This window comes from Thunnus maccoyii, chromosome 17 (assembly GCF_910596095.1).
Source record: "Thunnus maccoyii chromosome 17, fThuMac1.1, whole genome shotgun sequence".
Taxonomy (NCBI): domain Eukaryota; kingdom Metazoa; phylum Chordata; class Actinopteri; order Scombriformes; family Scombridae; genus Thunnus; species Thunnus maccoyii.
In genome coordinates, this window is record NC_056549.1 from 2,408,902 (window position 1) to 2,427,263 (window position 18,362).

The following is an 18,362-nucleotide window of genomic DNA, read 5'->3' on the forward strand; positions in this document are numbered from 1 at the left end:
TCATATCATTATACAAAAACATAATTGGAACCCAAAGCATTGAAGTTTATTACAGGTTGATTAAGAAATAGGACGGTACAGAGTTCAGAAGGTGTCATTGAAAAAAAATATGATGAATCATTCTTATATCTGAAACTCATGAACTCTGAATACAGTGACCTTCAATTCTGTTGTAAAGGCAATAAATGAAGACATTTATTGAACTATTAAGGAATAGGGAAAACTAAACATATGTACATATATACAACTAAAATTAATGGAGACATGAATGAATGGATAAATTAGATAAACAAGTTATTGCCAGAATGAATGAATGAATGTCAATATTGAGTCAAAAACAAAGTGAGGACTCAAGACTGTAACTACAGCGTGAAGAATACATTATACAGATGAAGAACACAAAACATTTCACCCAAGAAAGCTACTTATTCTCATCATCAAGTCAGAACATACAGTATTATTGTTTTGTGATATTTGTCACTAGAGGCTTTTTTGGATCCCTGCTGTAATTTTTAAATGTGATGTTATTTTTTTACATTTATTAATTTGGCAGGCACTTTTTGTACAAAGCAAATAACAAATCAGGTACAATCCAAGCTACAGAACATCAAAAGGAAGCAGCTGAGAATAAGTTTCTTCATATTTTGTGGCAGCAAGTTGATTTCCATCCAAATGTAGCTCAAATTTCAACGGAAATTCCAGTAAATCGTCAAAAGAAGCTAAACGCGCGTCTCCATCCAATAGCAGTTATGTGACTATTAGGAGTTGGTTTGTCGAGATAAAACACATGCTGCCACAAATTTTCCAGTCAGATGCCACAAAATCATCACAGAAGAAGATGACATAATTAAAAGAGCAACAGTCAGACCTCAAACAGTGAAAAACAATATATAAAACATGATGGAATTAGAGCATTTATGTTATTTTGTGGAGTGGGAGTAACAGTGGACATTTAAGTCACATGCTTCCTTTACGTCATGATGTATTCGTTTCCACTCCTTTCACATCACATTTTGCTTTTATCCTTACACCAACGTTTACACCTCAGCCAAGCATTAAAAAAAAGTTTTTTATGTGCAAAATTTAAAATTGTGCATTAAAACAGGTGGATGAAAACCCACCACATAAGAGATCTCTATTCCACAAGTTTTAGGGGAAGGCTGCACCAGAAAAAGAAAATAAAGTCAGTGTTTGCAGTTTTGATCAGTTACTTGTCAACGCAAGAAGACGTGCTTCTGACTTCCCCTTCAATATCTCTCCATCATTCTCATCACATATTTTTTTAAGTTTGTACAATGTGGCATTTTCAAGTAATTTCAACAATGTGGCGTCAGCATCAGACACCTGATTTGCAGCTGATAAAGACCAGGATGTGTTCAACAAGTAAAACACTTGACATTTAGTCTCTACATTTGTGTCTGGTTTATGATCTTGCTGTCATCTATTTCAAGGTCTTCTTTGTGATTTACGTAGGTCCCCTCATCGACGGGCGGCGTAGGATTCTTGCGTTCGTAGTACTCCACTATGGGGTAGGTGACGACGGTCAGCACCAGAACGGCCAGCAGGATGTACAGTTTATACTCCAGGCACAAGAAGGTGCTGTAGGCGAAGGCGATAACAAAACCGAGAGACTCCCACATACGGTAGTTGGCAAACGCTGCCTCTTTCTCCCTGGGGAAGAGGATGCCATAAATTGCTGCAGGACAGAAAGCAGACGAAGGGTGAACATCATAAACACAACCATTAATAATAAAACATTTTAAAAAGTGGTGGCTAGGTGAGTCAATCCTTGAAAAGATAAAAACAAGAAAGTCTAAAGCCCCCAAAAGGCTGCAGTTTTTCTTGCATCCTACAATCCTAAAGTGTGGACGTAACAAACAACAACATTAATGATTATGGTTTGTCCAACATGAAAAGGGTTCATCTTCTAGGGAGTATAAACGTTCTAAATAAATTTCAAGGCAATCTGCAGATTTTATTTTGATATTTCTTGTCTGCAATTGGAAATCTTGACAAATGCAGTAGTTGAACTTGTACCTTGAAACAGACTGACAATGAGTTTTAGTTAATTTTGACATAATTGTGGAAATAGACAACAGGTCAGGAGCGCCAAAGTTCTGTCTTGACTAAAAACAATCGTAACTCAAGGTCCACTAACGAGCCATTTCCAGAACGTTCAACCACATCTCACTGTCTTCGTTAGCAAATGGAGTTGTTGTCTCAGTTGCCATGGCGATAGCTCACTTAGCTCCTACCAACACCATTCACTGATGCATCTGAAAGCTCTGGAATAAGCTAGTAAGTGGACCTAAATGCTAAAGTTAAGACTCAAGGGATGGAAATATTGGTTGGTTGGTGAGCTGAGCAAACACGCTGGTCCAGACTGAAATGGACCAAAGTGAATTGCCATGAAACTTTTTAAGGACATTCATGGTTCCCACAGGAGGAACTGTAGTGACTCTGGTGGTTCCCTGACATGTACGCTGATGCATCAACATATATCTCAACATGTATCCTCATGGTCCCCAGAGGATGAATCCCAATGACTTTAGTAGGTTACATTGTTTGTTTAAAAATGATCTCAACAACTGTTGGACGGATTAAAATGAAATGTACAAACATTTGTGGTAACTGAAAAAACTTTGTCAATCAGGCCTATAAATCTTCAGCTACACAACTTCTTTTAGTCTCCAAATTAGTCAAACAACTAAAAAATAAAAGAAAGTTTCTTCAAAGTTGAAGAAAAACACTCAGTCGGACAGAGTTCAGTGCAATATTAGATTTACTGTGCAAATAGCAGTAATACAGCAAACCGAGGCTTGGTTCATGAAGCAAAAACCTAAAAACCAAATAGAAACCATCATCTTATATACCCTGGGGAGAGCAACTCCCAATGTGGCGTGTCAGGGTTCCTGCCATGTCACAAAGTCCAGGTATCTCCCATCATTAAAACCTCTTGCCACCAAATTTGATGTATTTCCAATACTGATCCCAGTGGACAGTCCCTGGCATTTGTTCACCTTTTTCTTCCACCATTATTTATCAATTTGCTTTTCATATTCAAACATTACCTAACACGCACAAAACAGCTTTTTTAACATCAAGGCACTTAACCTCTTTTTCATCTCCTCTTCACTCTATTTCACCTTACTTCACCCTGCTCCCCATCATGCTGCTGTTGGCAATTAGGCAAGTCCCTTATCTTCTTTTTGACATATTTATGACATTATGTTTATGCCAGCACCTCATTATCTCTTCTGTTGGCTGGTACCTGTGTACACTCATGCTTGCAATTGTGGCCAAACATTTACAACACAGTCCACGTTGCCTATAAATGTTCATGACTTGCTCATGCCCCTTTTTGTAAGAGACACAAACTTCATACACCCACATTACCTCTCCACCTGACACAAAGTCACACATATATTAACTCATTTTGTTAGGATTAAATGTATTATATGCATATACCATGTTACTCACATAAAAAAACCACTACACATTCATATTCCCCTCAGGATGAATTGTAATAACTTGACCCTTGATAACGTGATCCCTGACTTTTCATCTAACACCATCATAGCATCCAGTACTTTTGTTTATGACCAAATACCTAAAAAACTAATGAAATTCCCATCAGCCTCAGCTGTACTTTGTGTTAAATGCTAATTAGCAAATATAGCATTAGCATTACAGCTGCAACAATTAGTCAATTAATTAGTTAGTTTGCCAACTACCAACTAACCGCCAACTATTTTGATAATCGATAGATCATTTTAAAAAGAACATTTCTAAATTCTCTGATTCCACCTTCTCAAATTTGAATATTTGGAAACAGTGATCGACATTTTTCACCATTTTCTGGCATTTTATAGACCAAACAAGTAATCAACGAGTCAAAAAATAATCAACAGATGAATCCATAATGAAAATAATCGTTAGTTGCAGCCCTAGTTCACAATGCTAACACACTAACCTAATTGGTGACCTATGTAAACATTACATTGTGACCATGTTAGCATGCTAACGTTGGCATCTTGCTCAAAGCACCACTGAAGAAGAGCCTTACACAGCGGCTAGCATAACTGTAGACTTGTACTCATCCTCAGGGGAGCATGAATATCCTGACAACATCTCCACTGTTGTCAATGAACACAAACAACTATCAGACAAACAAACTCATCATACTGCATGAGGTATCCACACTGCACACCAGTTTCTTACCATTGGTCTGAGTTTGCCAGATAGCGTCTGCCATCCCCCACAGAGCAGGAAATACAAAAAAGACAGCCAGCTGGTCAGGATGAGGCTTCCAGAACAACAGAGCGATGATACAGGAAAAGTTGGCCAATGCAGCTGAAAACGGACAAATTCGACAATCAAATGGAAGTCAGCGGTTCATTCATACTGTTCATTCTAAACCTTAAAAGGTGAAAAACTAACTTAATTATGAGAGATCTTACCCAGGAAGATGAGTGCAGCTCTCCCGGTGTACCTCGCTAGTCTCCCAAAGAGAAAGGAGCAAAGAGAATTGGAGGCTCCAAAACACATCATCACAAAACCGACATAATGGATCCCCAACGCACACGTCACGTAGTTCTGCAAGGAAACACAGCACGATGTTTTTAAGCAAACAGATGTCACATATTCTTACAGGTCATATCTCATATATGAAACGACAGAAAGAAAAGAAAACAGAGAAAAACAAAGATTTATATTACATATTATTTCATGTCAATTAGGGGGATTAACCACTTGGATTCTTTAAGAGCTCCCTCAAACAGAAGAGCCTTTTCCATCAAATCTAACTCTGACTGAACTGGTAGACTTCCACTAAAATACAGACAATAACATGGTTACTAATTTGCGTAAAGCCCTTTAAAGCCTCTTTCAGACATGAACCTTTATACATACATCTCTCACATATTTGGAGTCATTTTTATGTAAACAACAAGCAATCTTGCTAGATCTTCTCTAGTAACATTTCTGTAACATTTCATTAACATTCCTAACATGGCTCGAACAGCGTCAGATTAACATGAAGGTGAAAAACAAGCACATTGGGAAATTAAATGTGTGACTAAATGACAGAGCTGCAATGATTGGTCAAATAATCCATTAAGACGATCAAAAGAAAGCTCTCCTGAAACTATTTTGATAATTGCAAGCAAAATTTCAAGCAAAAATGCCAAATGTGATGGTTCACTGGTGAACATTTGCTGCTATTCGTTGTCTTACGTCATAATAAATTGAATATCTTTGGGTTTGAGACTGTTGATCGGACAAAACAAAACATTTAATGACATCACCTCGGGCTCTCGGAAATTGTGACGGGCGTATTTGACAGTTTTCTAAAATTTTAGAGACCAAACAATTAATCAAAAAGATAATCAGCAGATTAATCGATAGTAATAAACGTATCACCTTATTATCATCTCCTATATTCTCAAATACAATAAAATCAGTTAAATAAACTATGAAGTACTAAAAATGAGCTGATTCAGAGATGTCAGATCAGTTTATGTATATCCAAAAAATGATGTGCATCTGGCACTATAATTAAAACAAACACCGATGTCTGGATGAATGTTTACGGCTTTAAAGATCTCCTCACCTTGGTGTATTCCCCGGAGAGGAAGCTCTGCTCGAAGCCGCTGTACATGGTGAGGGGGATGAGGGTCACCAGCCTCCAGTCCTTCAGCAGTCTGAATGTGGCCAGGAACGTCTGACAGAACGGCTCCCGGTTCTCACGGAACTGGCTGGTCTGTTCATGGTCGATGTTGTCCAGAAACACCGCCACAATGATCATGGCCAGCACACCCACACCTACAACCAACAGAGGATAGAAAACTGATCATGTGGATATCTGAAAAAGTACAACTGGTTTCTCTGATTACTTCAACACTGCTGGTTGAATTATTTTAATACTAGAGTTTATTTTCCCGGTTTTGCCACTAGTTCTGATCATCCAGGCCCAAAAAACATTTTTCCTGCACACAATAATGGGAAAAGTAAAAGCTGTAAAATGGAGGAGACATTTTTTTTGAGTGTCACAACCCTGTAAAATGACTCGTTTGACTATCAGAATTTGATCCATTTGGTCTCAAAACATTTGGAAAGTCTAGAAGAGCCGCATGATTGAATTATTGTATCCTCATTCCAGTTAGCAGTGCGCTAAACCAGAAGTTAGCCGCCTCAGCACAGAACATTCACTCTCTATTGGACCAATGATCAGGAAGCGTGAGCAACATCCAGGTTATATCTTTGCAGCAGGAAGTGTTGAGCCTTCATGCACCACTGAGCGACTTTCACAGGAATGAACGGAGCCTCGCCTATAACGCTGTATCCAGTTCTCTTTATACATCCATGATTTACCCCTGCTTCTTGTCTTTACGCTAAGCTAGGCTAATCGCCTTGTATCTTCGGCTATCTTCAGACATGACAGTGGTACCGTTTAACTATGGTGGCCCTGGAATGGAAAAGAAGAAATTTTTTCGTTGTATTTTGTGAAATCCACAGGAAACCAATGATTTACCGATGTAGCATCCAACGAGTGTCCACACTAGCGACTGTGCAGGTCTGACGGGGGCGGTGCCGCTGGCGTTGACGACGAGGCCGCAGTCAGCCGCTCCACAGAGCTGCAGCTGCTCATATGGGATGTCAGCTGTCAGAAAAAAAAACAAAAAAAAACAAGTCATTTAACTTGGATGAATACACAAAAATGAAGGAAGATAGTTTTTTAACCATGGTGGAAATGTTTTTTGTTTCTACAGTTTGTGGCTTCTGAGAAAAAGAAGATCATACACAGGCTCTAACGCCACTTTCATGTCATATCAGATTTACCATAATTACCAGTTTCTGACTTGTAAATAGTGTTCATGTCGGCCTCCAAGTCGTAATTACAACTGGGAACAAACTCTGATACGTACAACAAACATACACAGTATTTTAAACCCTCATACGACCAACTCAGTCATCATACAACCTTCCCAAGTTGTCAGAAATGTATCCACTTTGTAAATCGTTACCCAGGACGGAAATAAAAATGGATTAAATATTTGTGTCATGTTGTTCCTTCCCAGAAATGTATCTCAACATGTGCCATCATCATCATATGAGCTGATAACCTGGAGATCATTCACACCATAAAATAATATACTGCACACTTGTCATCATTGACTTTTATCACGCACCCTTTCTTATTCTCTTGTAAACTGAACCCATAAAAAGGCTGTAAGACACCAGTTAAACCTTGCCCACTGCTGGGTTTGTGTAGATGTGTGTGTGTATATGTGTGTGTGTGTGTGTGTGTGTGTGTTTCAGGTGAAGGTAGATGCAGAGACACGTGACATAATGCAGGAACTCAAAAGCAAATCTGAAATCACATCTAATGAAAAAATCAGACTCTGTACCGTGATGATAAAGTGATGTTTTGTCATCTGCTCTTCAGGTATCATTACTTCATCAGTGTGACTGATTTCCAGTTGAAACAACTGTAAACCAGTAGGCTACCAGTCATGGAGCAAACAGCAGAACAGGCAGAAAATAAGGATAAAATACTTTACTGGTCGGGCTTTTTAGTTACATAGTGTCCCTTTCATGGGATAAATTATTACACTTCTGTCCTACATATATTTGCTATTCCTTTGATTTCATATACTTTCTTTATTTATAAAGATAACAGCAGCTTTCCACAGTATACCTCATAGACCAATGACCACGTTCATGGGAAATAAATCAGTGTGGAGGATTTATTTAGTTTTAACTTTGTCACTTAGATGAAGAAAAGCTTCTGATACTCTTAGTGTTTTATTCCTTTGTGCTGCTCCCTTTTCCTTAACCTCTTAATCTACATTTCGACACCTCTGGTCCTGTTCACGCCTGCTATTATCATGCGTCTCTACATGTGTCTCGGGTGAGTAGGCGGTCCTTCAGCGTGGCCAAGGACACATTCAGTAAACACTGCTTAAAAAAATGTGGCCACATGTGGCCCTGAGTGATCGGATCTCACACCAGTACTCAGAGCTGTACTGGTACTGGTGATCGGATCAAACATGACGCATTTTAATGACAGGTGTGAACAGGGCCTCTGAGAGCTGACGACCGGCTGAGATTACTTGTTTGTATGAAGTACTGTATGCTGAAGAAGAGCGTTTTTAAATAACTGGGCACCAGGCTGTCAGTGTTAACCAGCTGGCAACGTTTTCTTCTGTTTAATCTCAGGTGACAAATTCAAACATCTGCTTCCTCCAGCTGACATGAGAAGTGTCTATGTGCAGTCCTGCAGACCTACAGGACACACCCACTTTACTACATGACGCCATTGCCCCGATGTTGTCACCTTAACGGCGCACTACACGACGCACACACCCCTGACCTTTGACCCCTAACCCTAACCATCCCCCACTGCTCATGCCTAAACCTACTGGGTTGTGTAATGTAACTTTGACCTCACTGTGTTTGGAAATGGAGATTATTTATTTTTCTCGCCTTGTTTTGTACAATATTAAACTTCCAGACTATAAACTGTCTCACAGACTGTTTACAGTTTGTGAACAGTCTCATCAATATTTATTTCTTACCTTTTTTACCTCAAGACTCTAAAAAAATCATATAATTTTCTTTTATTGTCACTAAGAGAGCAAATCTGACTGTTACTGTAAAATCTGTTTAAAATCTGAAATTTATTTGTCGCAGATATTTCAATGAATTTTACATTAAAATAACAAACAAACTAAACCAGAATTCAGTGGTTCAGTTTGTATTAAAGTGTTTATCAGTGCTGCCACTTTCAGTTGTCTTCATACCTATATTGGTGTCCTGTCCGAAGATGAGCGACGACATGAGGTTCCCCCACACGGCGGATGATTGAAATATGAAAAAGAAGATGCCAAAGTATTGGTTGATGACATCTGAGCCTTTTTTGCCGTCCTTGGCAGCCTGCACGTTACCAGAGATGGTCAGGTAGGTGCATTTAGCCGACCACAGAGGAGAACCTCCCAAACCCAGGATGACTGAGGTGGGCATGAGGGTGTACCTGCAGGAGAGAGAGCAAAGGGAAAATCATTTTTTCTTAAAGCTACACTTTTACCTTTTATGTATTTTTTGGCCAGTTAGTGTCTCATGGTCTGGTTGCTGTTTTCAAGGCTCTAGGTTCTAGTGCCATTCTGTTGTGATATAAAATAACCCCAAAGTTTGCATACTCACTTTTAAAAAATATTTAATCCGAAAAACAGAAACTTTGCACACAAAGTCACATTTTTTAGCCTTACTAGTGTTGGGACCCTTGTAGAACAGCTGAGGATGGGTCCTCATGAGTTTGGTGATACTGACTTTTCTTTTAATGCTACCAGCAAAGTTAAAATGTTCAGTTATCCAGAGAAAGCGCTCCGTGTCTGTGATGAATGGATTGGCAAAATGTTTCATAAAGGCATCGATGGATCTGTGGGATATTTTAACCTGTTCAGACATTATCAATATAGTTCTGATCAAGTTATACAATCATTTACTTTGGAAGAGAATCAGTTATTTTATATAATTTGCAAAATCATTATTCTTCTCTTCCAGTCTTACTGAACGGACAAACAGTCAAGGTTTTTACTTTATCATTAGATGTACATCAGGATATAATGTTAAATGGATCTGAGTGATACAGACGTGTACTTAAAGATACTGGATTTATTAGATTGTGGAATGGAATAAAGGAGAGCAGGATGGTGGTGTGGTCAAGGTTGGAACACCAAGTATTGGATGGGCAAGAAATAGCTAATCATGGTGGAAAGTACCTGAGACAGGTAAATGTGTGAGGTCACAAGAGCTGCAGCGATGGGAGGAGCAGAAGTTAATAAAAATAATAAATGTGCTGTAATGATACTTGTTAGACCAGCTCAGTTTACATCGGTTTGAATTTACAGTAAAACTATTTCTATATCAAACTCTTTGAGATCGATATGTTTTCTCCTTTTTATGATAAATTGAGCAGCGTGATGAGGAGCTGGAAACATCTGGACCAGATGAAGATCTATACAATCAATCCTAATGACTCTGAAGATCCCCGACATTATTACATCTGTCTCGCACTTTCAGATGTCATAATATCAATTTGTCCAGTGGTATCGGCTCTTTTTGTTTGGTTGTTTGTTTGTATTTAAATACCTGCAAAACAAATTACAAATTACACTGTCACTGTTCTGAAGTACAGTCTCACACAGCTGCTAGCTAAAATGCTAAAATTTGTAATAATTTTGTCGTTTCTTTTCAGCAGCTGAAGAAAAACGTCATGATCTCCTTTATGATGTTGGATGTTTAATACGTTAGTAACAGCAGCAGCCCTGTTATGAGTCTTGTGGTATTAATATAATAATGTTAATTTTTTTAAAGCTGTTTTCAGACAAAACTGAACAGACGTGGCTCATCGATGTTTGTGCTTTGCTCTCTCAAGGTTCCCACGAATATAAATATCTACATGTGATCTGTAGTGAAGAGAACATGTTTGTGCCCTTGAACAATGTTCTTCAGTACTTTTGTTTATTTACATGTATTATACAAAAATGTACTTGTATTATCTATATTGATTTTGTAAAGAAGTTGTAGTGCTCTTCTATAGAGGCCCAAAAGTGACACAATAAATAAATAAATGAAGAAATACAAAAAAAAAGTATATTATTATTTGTTTATTTATTTATTAGACATGTATTTATTTTCAGTTAACCATGGTCATTTATTACTTTATATCTATGTCCTGTGTCACTTTTGGGTACCATACTTTCTACTAGGGATGTGGAGAGAGCCCAGAATCTGTATTTGTATCTGTATTTGTTGAGGCAGCAAAATTATTTGTATTTGTATTCGAATAAAAGTGGAAAGAGGCTTAAAAATCCTGTTTTTGTTTTTTATTACGCTTTTAATTTTAGAAAATTAAAGTGGGGAACACCCCCAACACTGGGAGTGATGTCCAAATTAGGAAATGTGCGTCATGTAGCAGGTGGATGTGACTCCCCTCGTTGAGACCTGCTGATAGATATAACAGCGGAGCAGAGGAGAGACACTGAGATAGTAATGTAACCGACCTGTGTGCTGGTATTTAACATGTTTTCTTCCTGAAAACAAATAATTTTTAAAATATTTGTATGAAACAAATATTCTTTAAAAAAAAAAAACACTATTTCTGCTTTGCCAAATAACATATTTGTATTCGGACACACCCCTACTCTCTAACCTGTGACAGTGTTGGAGATTATATTATTGTTTACAACCAAGTTATTACAAATTCCTTAATGAGCAATAAAAATGTAAAAAAGCTGCAATGATTGATTACCATCCCGGGTAGAGGTTTCCAACGGAGTAGGAGACGTAGCAGGCCATGCCGGCGACGATGGTCCATTTACAGCCCAGATTTTTGATCATGATGGGAGGAAGAAACATGGAGGAGACGATGATGGCGCCGTAGATGACGCTCAGAGACGCTACGCCCATCCCATCCTCTGCGTTCAGGCTGCTCTGTAGGGACGGACAGGACGACGATGATGATGAGGATGAAGATGTTGGCTCAGGGAAGGTCAGTTTAATGACAGTAAAGACAGTTCTGTTGAAATTACTTTTCCAACATGTCAAGATGTTTTATTTTCCGCAAAACAAAAACTGACTCCTGTAAAAGTATCAGCTCTTAAAACTGTCATTGTAAAATAAAAATGTGATTTTCTGATTATTTCATTATTTAATCATATTTTACTGTATTGACCACACAGTTTAAAGTACAGATTTTTATCTTTGTGATCTCAACTATTGTAGGTCAGTGTTTGGCCTTCTGATAGAAAATGAAAAGAAACTTTATAACAAACTGTAGTAAAAAAAAAAAAAAAGAGCTGAAGACTGATGATAAAGAAGAGATGATCCCTCCTCTGCCACAGTTCCAGCTGGGTTATAATTTCTCTCTGTTTATGTAAGTTTCAGTATAATAACACACTTAGTAAAATAGTTATCGACTATTTTATGTTGCCATTACCTGCAAAGTAAAATTGTCTACATTCACACCTGAAAAGCACCATTTTTGGATGATTTTTTTCAAGCTCTCTATTCTGCTACATATGGATTTATGAAGGAACGGTTGAATTCTCACACAGTTATCAGAGTTATCTTAAAGAACTTGAAAATATCTTGAAAGTAGCTCATTCTTTGAAACGGTGCCTTAGCGTGATGATTATTTACAGCATGTTTTAACACTGTGTCCAAACAGGAATGCATTTTAATCATTTGTATCACACACATCTGAACTTACCAATACTTTTTTTTATTAGTGAATGTACTATCATGTGCTATCATGTAGAGGAAATCCATATGTCATGATATATGAAAGATTTTTATTACATTTCTAACTAAATGATGCACAAATAGTATTTTTTAATCCTTTAATTAGTTTTAACATGAATAAATCCCTTTAATCCCCATAATACTAACTTCAACCTTTCAGTATTTTAATGTAACAATTAACCATAATTGAATTTTAAAAATGACATTTGATAGGTAAAATAATAATTGTGTATTTTCCACCTACCTGCAGGCTCTGCAGGCCTCCGTAAGCCGTGAACAGAGACAGAAACCCGATAGAGACGACCAGCACGTTCTTGAAGTTACGGCTGACCATGGTTGCCTTTTAAAAATTAAAAATTAAAAATAAAAAAAAAGGAAAATAATCTTCACAGAACTTCCACCTTTAAGAAAAAGAAGAAAAAAGTAACTGAAGTGTTGTATATTTTAGAATCAATGCTCTTCATGCAGCAGCAACCGTTCAGGAGTAAAGTCACTGGAGGTTCTCAGCTGAAAATGATTGTGATTCTGATAAACTCCTGTACTGGAAACAGCTGAGAACAAAGTCCAGCCCTCACACACACACACACACACACACACACACACACACACACACACACACACACACACACACACACACACACACACACACACACAAACACACACACACACACACAAACACACACATATTGCAGGCTCGGTTTTTGCAGAGGAATCCTTATCATTTGGCCTCTGATTGCCTCCCACATTTCCAATTTTCACGTCATCATCAGTCACATGCTGTGACCTCGCTGCTTTGAATCATCAATATGTTTTGATGGTAAACTCTTCTTCTTCTTCATGTGCATCTTTTCATCCCTTCAACACTTTCAGTCTCACGTTCAGGTTTACAGTTTATACAATACAGTTCTCATCCATCCATACAGCAGCAGCAAAGGTTTATTACATGTTATTTCTGATACTTTTATTTCACAACAGCACCAACTCAGCTCAGCGTTCAGAGCTGGAAAGTAAAGTATATTTATGTGTGTGATGCTACTTTATACTTTCTACTCCACTACATTTATTTGACAGCTTTATTTACTTTACAGATGAAGATTTGACATAAAATAACATAAAAATAAGCTAATAATAAGCTACCAGTGGTTCCCAGCAGGCTCGTGGCCCTTTATAAAGAATCAGTGTATATTTGTGTCTCTTTGTCATGGTTCAGATGAACAGTTATGACATAATTGTTATAATAACTGTAGCAGAACTTTGTTTTCTCTTCTTTCCTAATCAATCATGTCACCACTCCTCATATTTATCTGGTGACTCTCAGAGAGCAGTTAAAACTAACTCCACCCCAACCGACTCATCACTATCAGTAATGTACTTTCTTTAATATATATATATACATATATATATATATATATATATATATATATATATATATATATATAAAATATTACAGCCCCATTTTCTGCAAAACCAGAACTTTTACTTTAATACTTTAAGTACATTTTGCTGCTAATACTTATGTATTTTTACTTGAGTAGGATTTTGAATGCAGGACTTTTACTTGTAATGGAGTATTTTTTACACTGTTTTATTGCTGCTTTTACTGAAGTAAAAGATCTGAATACTTCTTCCACTACTGGTCTTTACAACATGATCGCTTTGTTGTTGTCGTTTGAAGAATATGACAAAAACACAGAGACCCTTCAATCTGCCGTCTGTTATCTCAGCTGTACTCAGGATGAAGCAACCCAGCTTCAAGCTGATGTAAACTTTTATTAAACACAGATGTGGTCCAGATTTCATGAAGACCTTCTCACTGATAACAATAAATTCATGTTGACATGATGCTATAATAGGTTTGGTTAGATTCTAGAGAAATATACTGTAAATCAGTTTCTATTATGTTTCTATCAGATCATGTCAAACAGCTGCAAATACAAATGATTTCAGCATCGGTGTAAATGTAAATGCTGCTTCAGAGGCTTTTCCTTCCTTTAAATAAAGTATGATGTAATGGATATAACATGAATATGAACATGTGAGTTTAAAGTAAATCAAACTGAAAGATATTAGTTAAATCCATACTAACCAGTGGTGGAAGAAGTACTCAGATTCTTTTACTTAAAGTAAAAGTACTCAGTAGAGGTGCCCGAATACAAATATGTTAAAGCACAAACAGTGGGTTTTTCACAAATATTTGTTTCATACAAATATTTGTAAAATTATTTGTTTTTGGGAAGAAAAAAAACAAAACATGTCAAATACCAGCGAGCAGGTCAGTTACAGTCGCTATCTGCTCAGCAGGTCTCAATGAGGGGAGTCACATCCACCAGCTACATGATGCATATTTCTTAATTTGGACATCACTTAAATTTTCATTCAAGCGTAATAAAAACAAAACCAAAAACAGGATTTTTCAGCCTCTTTCCACTTTTATTCGAATACAAATAATTTTGCTGCCTCAAAATAACACAAATACAGATACAAATACAAATACTGGGCCCTCTGCACATCTCGATATAATTATATCTTACATTATTTGATTCAATGTGCTTCGGTGAAAGGTCACCACATAAATCTGAAGAGTCATGAGATGATTAACAAAGCTCTGCTACACAAATTTATATTAGTTTATGGACTTTTGTCAACAGTTAGGTAATAAAAACCATCTGAGAAGTTTTTCTCTCTTTGGTGAAACTGTAAAAGAACCTGCAGTCGTCTTCGCTACGTGACGATATGAGACTCAGCTTCTTGTAAATTGTCACAAAGGTTGGAAACCACTGGTTTAATCTCTAATCACGTGTTGTATTTTATAAACTTGTCATATGTTTTTCTAATGTAAAATCTTAATCTGTAAAGTAACTAGTAACAACAACTGTCAGATAAATGTAATGCAGTAAAAAGTAGAATATTTCCCTCTGAGATGTAGTGGAGTGGAAGTATAACGCAGCAGAAAATGGAAATACTCGAGTATTTAAATGTTGTATTGGAGTAAATACTATCTAATGGTTATTTAAAGCTAAATGATGGATAGTCGTCGTCTTTACTGAGCAGACAGACGAGAGAAAACTGAAACTGTCCAGATCAGCACAGAGAAGAACGAGGCAGAAAAATATCTTTCTTTCGTCTTCTTCATCCTATTAATCATCTCACGACCCTTCATGTTACTGGGAAACTACTCTGACGTCCAACTATATAGCTCTGTCAAAAGCATCAGGGTCAAACAGAATTAAAATGACTTTATTTCCAAAATCTAAAGACATCAGTAAGTAAGTGAATGTGCTGACTCTCTTGGCATCAGGACAAACTGGTTTAAACTGGTCATTGAACTGTGAATATGATGCTTCTTGATCTTTACAGGAAAAGAAACTGTCCGTTGGACGACTATCAAAGTGCAGTGCGCCGTGTTTATGGTGGGTAATGCAGTGTGGGATTAGTGGAGAATTGCTTGATCACTCTATAAACACACGAAAAGAACATTGTCACGTTTTGAAGTAATGTAAGCAAATAATAAAATCAGAAGTACAATGCATCGTATTTCTCTGGCGGTTCTTCAGAGTCTCTACAGGATCTAAAACATCTAGAACTCAGCCTGAAGGTTAATGAGCAGCTCTCAGATAGTTCAGCTGGTCTGGAGCAGGAATAAAACAATAACACAGTGACGTTACGATCACAATGAACTGAAGAACAATAGATCAACACATTACAGAGACATAAACGTCTACAGAACTATGATTTGTCTTATAACTGACGTTAAACAACATAAACTAACTTACAGTCAACTGACTCATTTTACACAGAAAGGAGCTAAAATTTAAAATAAACATCAGCATGTTGATGATGAAGAGCAGGTGTTGAATGACAGACTTAGTTTATAGAACAACATTTGTAAAATATATATAATACATACAAGAAAATGTTTTATTCCAAGAGGACAAAGTAGTTTTGGCCAATCTGCCAAGACTGGAACAACTTATCACAACAACTACCATCCATTCACCACAACATGAAGAGCCTGATCATTACAAATCACACTGGTGAACACTAGAACTGTTGTTTGTTGTCTTACTTGTCATTATTACGCTTCGTGTAAAAGCTGCTCTTGTTTATCATGAGCTTTGTATGTAACATCCACATTTTACCAGTCCTGACATTGTGTTTCTTGTTTCTATGCAGTGCAGACTTGTTTGTATCGACATATTTTCATTTTTTACAGCTTTTATTGTTGTTTATTTGTATTTTCACCGTTTTTATTGTCATTTATTTGTATTTTCAACGCTTTTATTGTTGTTTATTTGTATTTTCACCATTTTTATTGTTGTTTATTTGTATTTTCAATGCTTTTATTGTTGTGTATTTGTATTTTCACCATTTGTATTGTTATTTATTTGTATTTTCAAGGCTTTTATTGTTGTTTATTTGTATTTTCAATGCTTTTATTGTTGTTTATTTGTATTTTCAACGCTTTTATTCGCAATATTTGTGCTTCCAACTTTTTGCCTGCCCAGGGACAACAGATGAAAATGAGCCTTTCTGGCTAACTCTGGCATATTTTCAGAAATGTTATTAATATGCACTGTCCCTGTCAAATAAAGTAATAAAATTAAATTAAAATTAAATACATTAAATGACCATAAACCAGTATTTAAACCTGTCTCACACATTTACACGTTTGATGGTGAGAAATCAGAGCAATTTTCAAACTGTGACTGTCAAAATGTTTTCTGTGTATCATTAACTTTCATATTGTACGTTGTTATACATTAATAGAGAACCATACATAATTAAAGAAACAATAAAGTATCAAACACCTGAGTTAAAAATGAAAACAAGTTGTTCACACCTGTTTAAAGTCTCTCAGTTACTCCGTCATTCACCGGAGTTATGAGCATTAAAATGACACATTAATTTATTATATTTATAAATATCTGTGATGTTTTTTAACAGCTGCTGAAGCAGCACAGAGGTGTGTTTGTTATTGAGTAATCCAAACTGTCAGCTCAATAAAGCTGTTATGAAACACTGAATTCCTGAGTGTCATCGAGAGTCATAATATCATAAACTGATAGTAACTATGACAACGTGTGTGTTGATTACACTGACAACAGCTTGACTTTGGACTGTTTACATCAGATGTAATAGTTTACATAAAGTAAGTGGAACAAACTCTCCGGACTGACTCTTCTGTCCGCTGAATAAACCTGATCAGATTTATTTGCACTGAAACTGATGAAATGAATGAATTTGTTTAGCTGCTGTTCTATCAGATGTTTATATGTTTATTGAGTCTTTATGAACGTCTCCACCCTGCTGTTAAAACACTGTTTGGTGTGTCTGTGTACATTCGTTAATGAGTTTCCTGTTATAAGGTACGCAGCTGATAAGATCTTGTTTATTTATAGCTCGTCATCCTCTGATATGAGAGGAGTGATGCGTTCTGATTAAATAAACTAGAGACTGTTACCTGCTGGAAGCTCTGAATCCGAATAATAAAAGGTTTAAAAAGTCTTCTGTCAAATGTAAATGTTATTTCTATGACTCGACTCGCTCAAATAACTCTTTAAAGAATGTGTTTGTTAAGTTATATTTTAATGTGAACCAATAATATTCACATACATGATCATTTTTGTAGATAAATTGATAAAAGATAACAAACACGTAGCCTCAGACATGTGCTGTATAGTATATCCACACACACACTGAGCTTAATATGTGTGCATACAATCATGAACAGCTGCAATGATTAGTCAATTAATCGATTAGTTGCCATCTATTTAAATTAATCGCCAACTATTTTGACAATCGATTTATTGTTTTGAGTCATTTTTTTAAGAAGAAAATGTTCAGATTCTCTGATTCAGCGTCTTAAATGTGAATATTTTCTAGTTTCTTTAGTCCTTTATGATTAATATCTTTGTCTTTCTGAATATATTTGTGTTGTGGACAAAACAAGACGTTTGAGGACGTCACCTTGGACTTTAGGAACCACTGATCAACATTTTTCACCGTTTTCTGACATTTTATGGACCAAACAACTAATCGATTAATAAGAGAATAAT

General features: G+C 36.6%; 1 protein-coding gene across 1 annotated transcript; it reads right to left on the bottom strand.

The window, feature by feature from the left end:
* Nucleotides 1-1,062: 1,062 nt before the first annotated feature.
* On the bottom strand, nucleotides 1,063-12,640 carry unc93a (unc-93 homolog A). The gene is made up of 8 exons (XM_042389742.1): nucleotides 12,551-12,640; nucleotides 11,315-11,496; nucleotides 8,805-9,034; nucleotides 6,533-6,661; nucleotides 5,612-5,823; nucleotides 4,461-4,596; nucleotides 4,222-4,353; nucleotides 1,063-1,696 (listed from the first exon to the last, which is right to left on the bottom strand). The coding sequence occupies exons 1-8, from the start codon at nucleotides 12,638-12,640 to the stop codon at nucleotides 1,407-1,409; spliced, it is 1,401 nt and encodes a 466-aa protein (XP_042245676.1). The 3' UTR covers nucleotides 1,063-1,406.
* Between the last annotated feature and the right edge of the window lie 5,722 nt (nucleotides 12,641-18,362).

Coding starts and splice junctions, on each gene's coding strand:
- unc93a (XM_042389742.1), bottom strand. CDS start 12,640: ATGGTCAGCCGTAACTTCAAGAACGTGCTGGTCGTCTCTATCGGGTTT. Junction 4,354..4,460: donor AGCTGCACTCATCTTCCTGG/GTAAGATCTCTC, acceptor GTCCGTTTTCAG/CTGCATTGGCCAACTTTTCC. Junction 1,697..4,221: donor CTGGCAAACTCAGACCAATG/GTAAGAAACTGG, acceptor TCTGTCCTGCAG/CAATTTATGGCATCCTCTTC.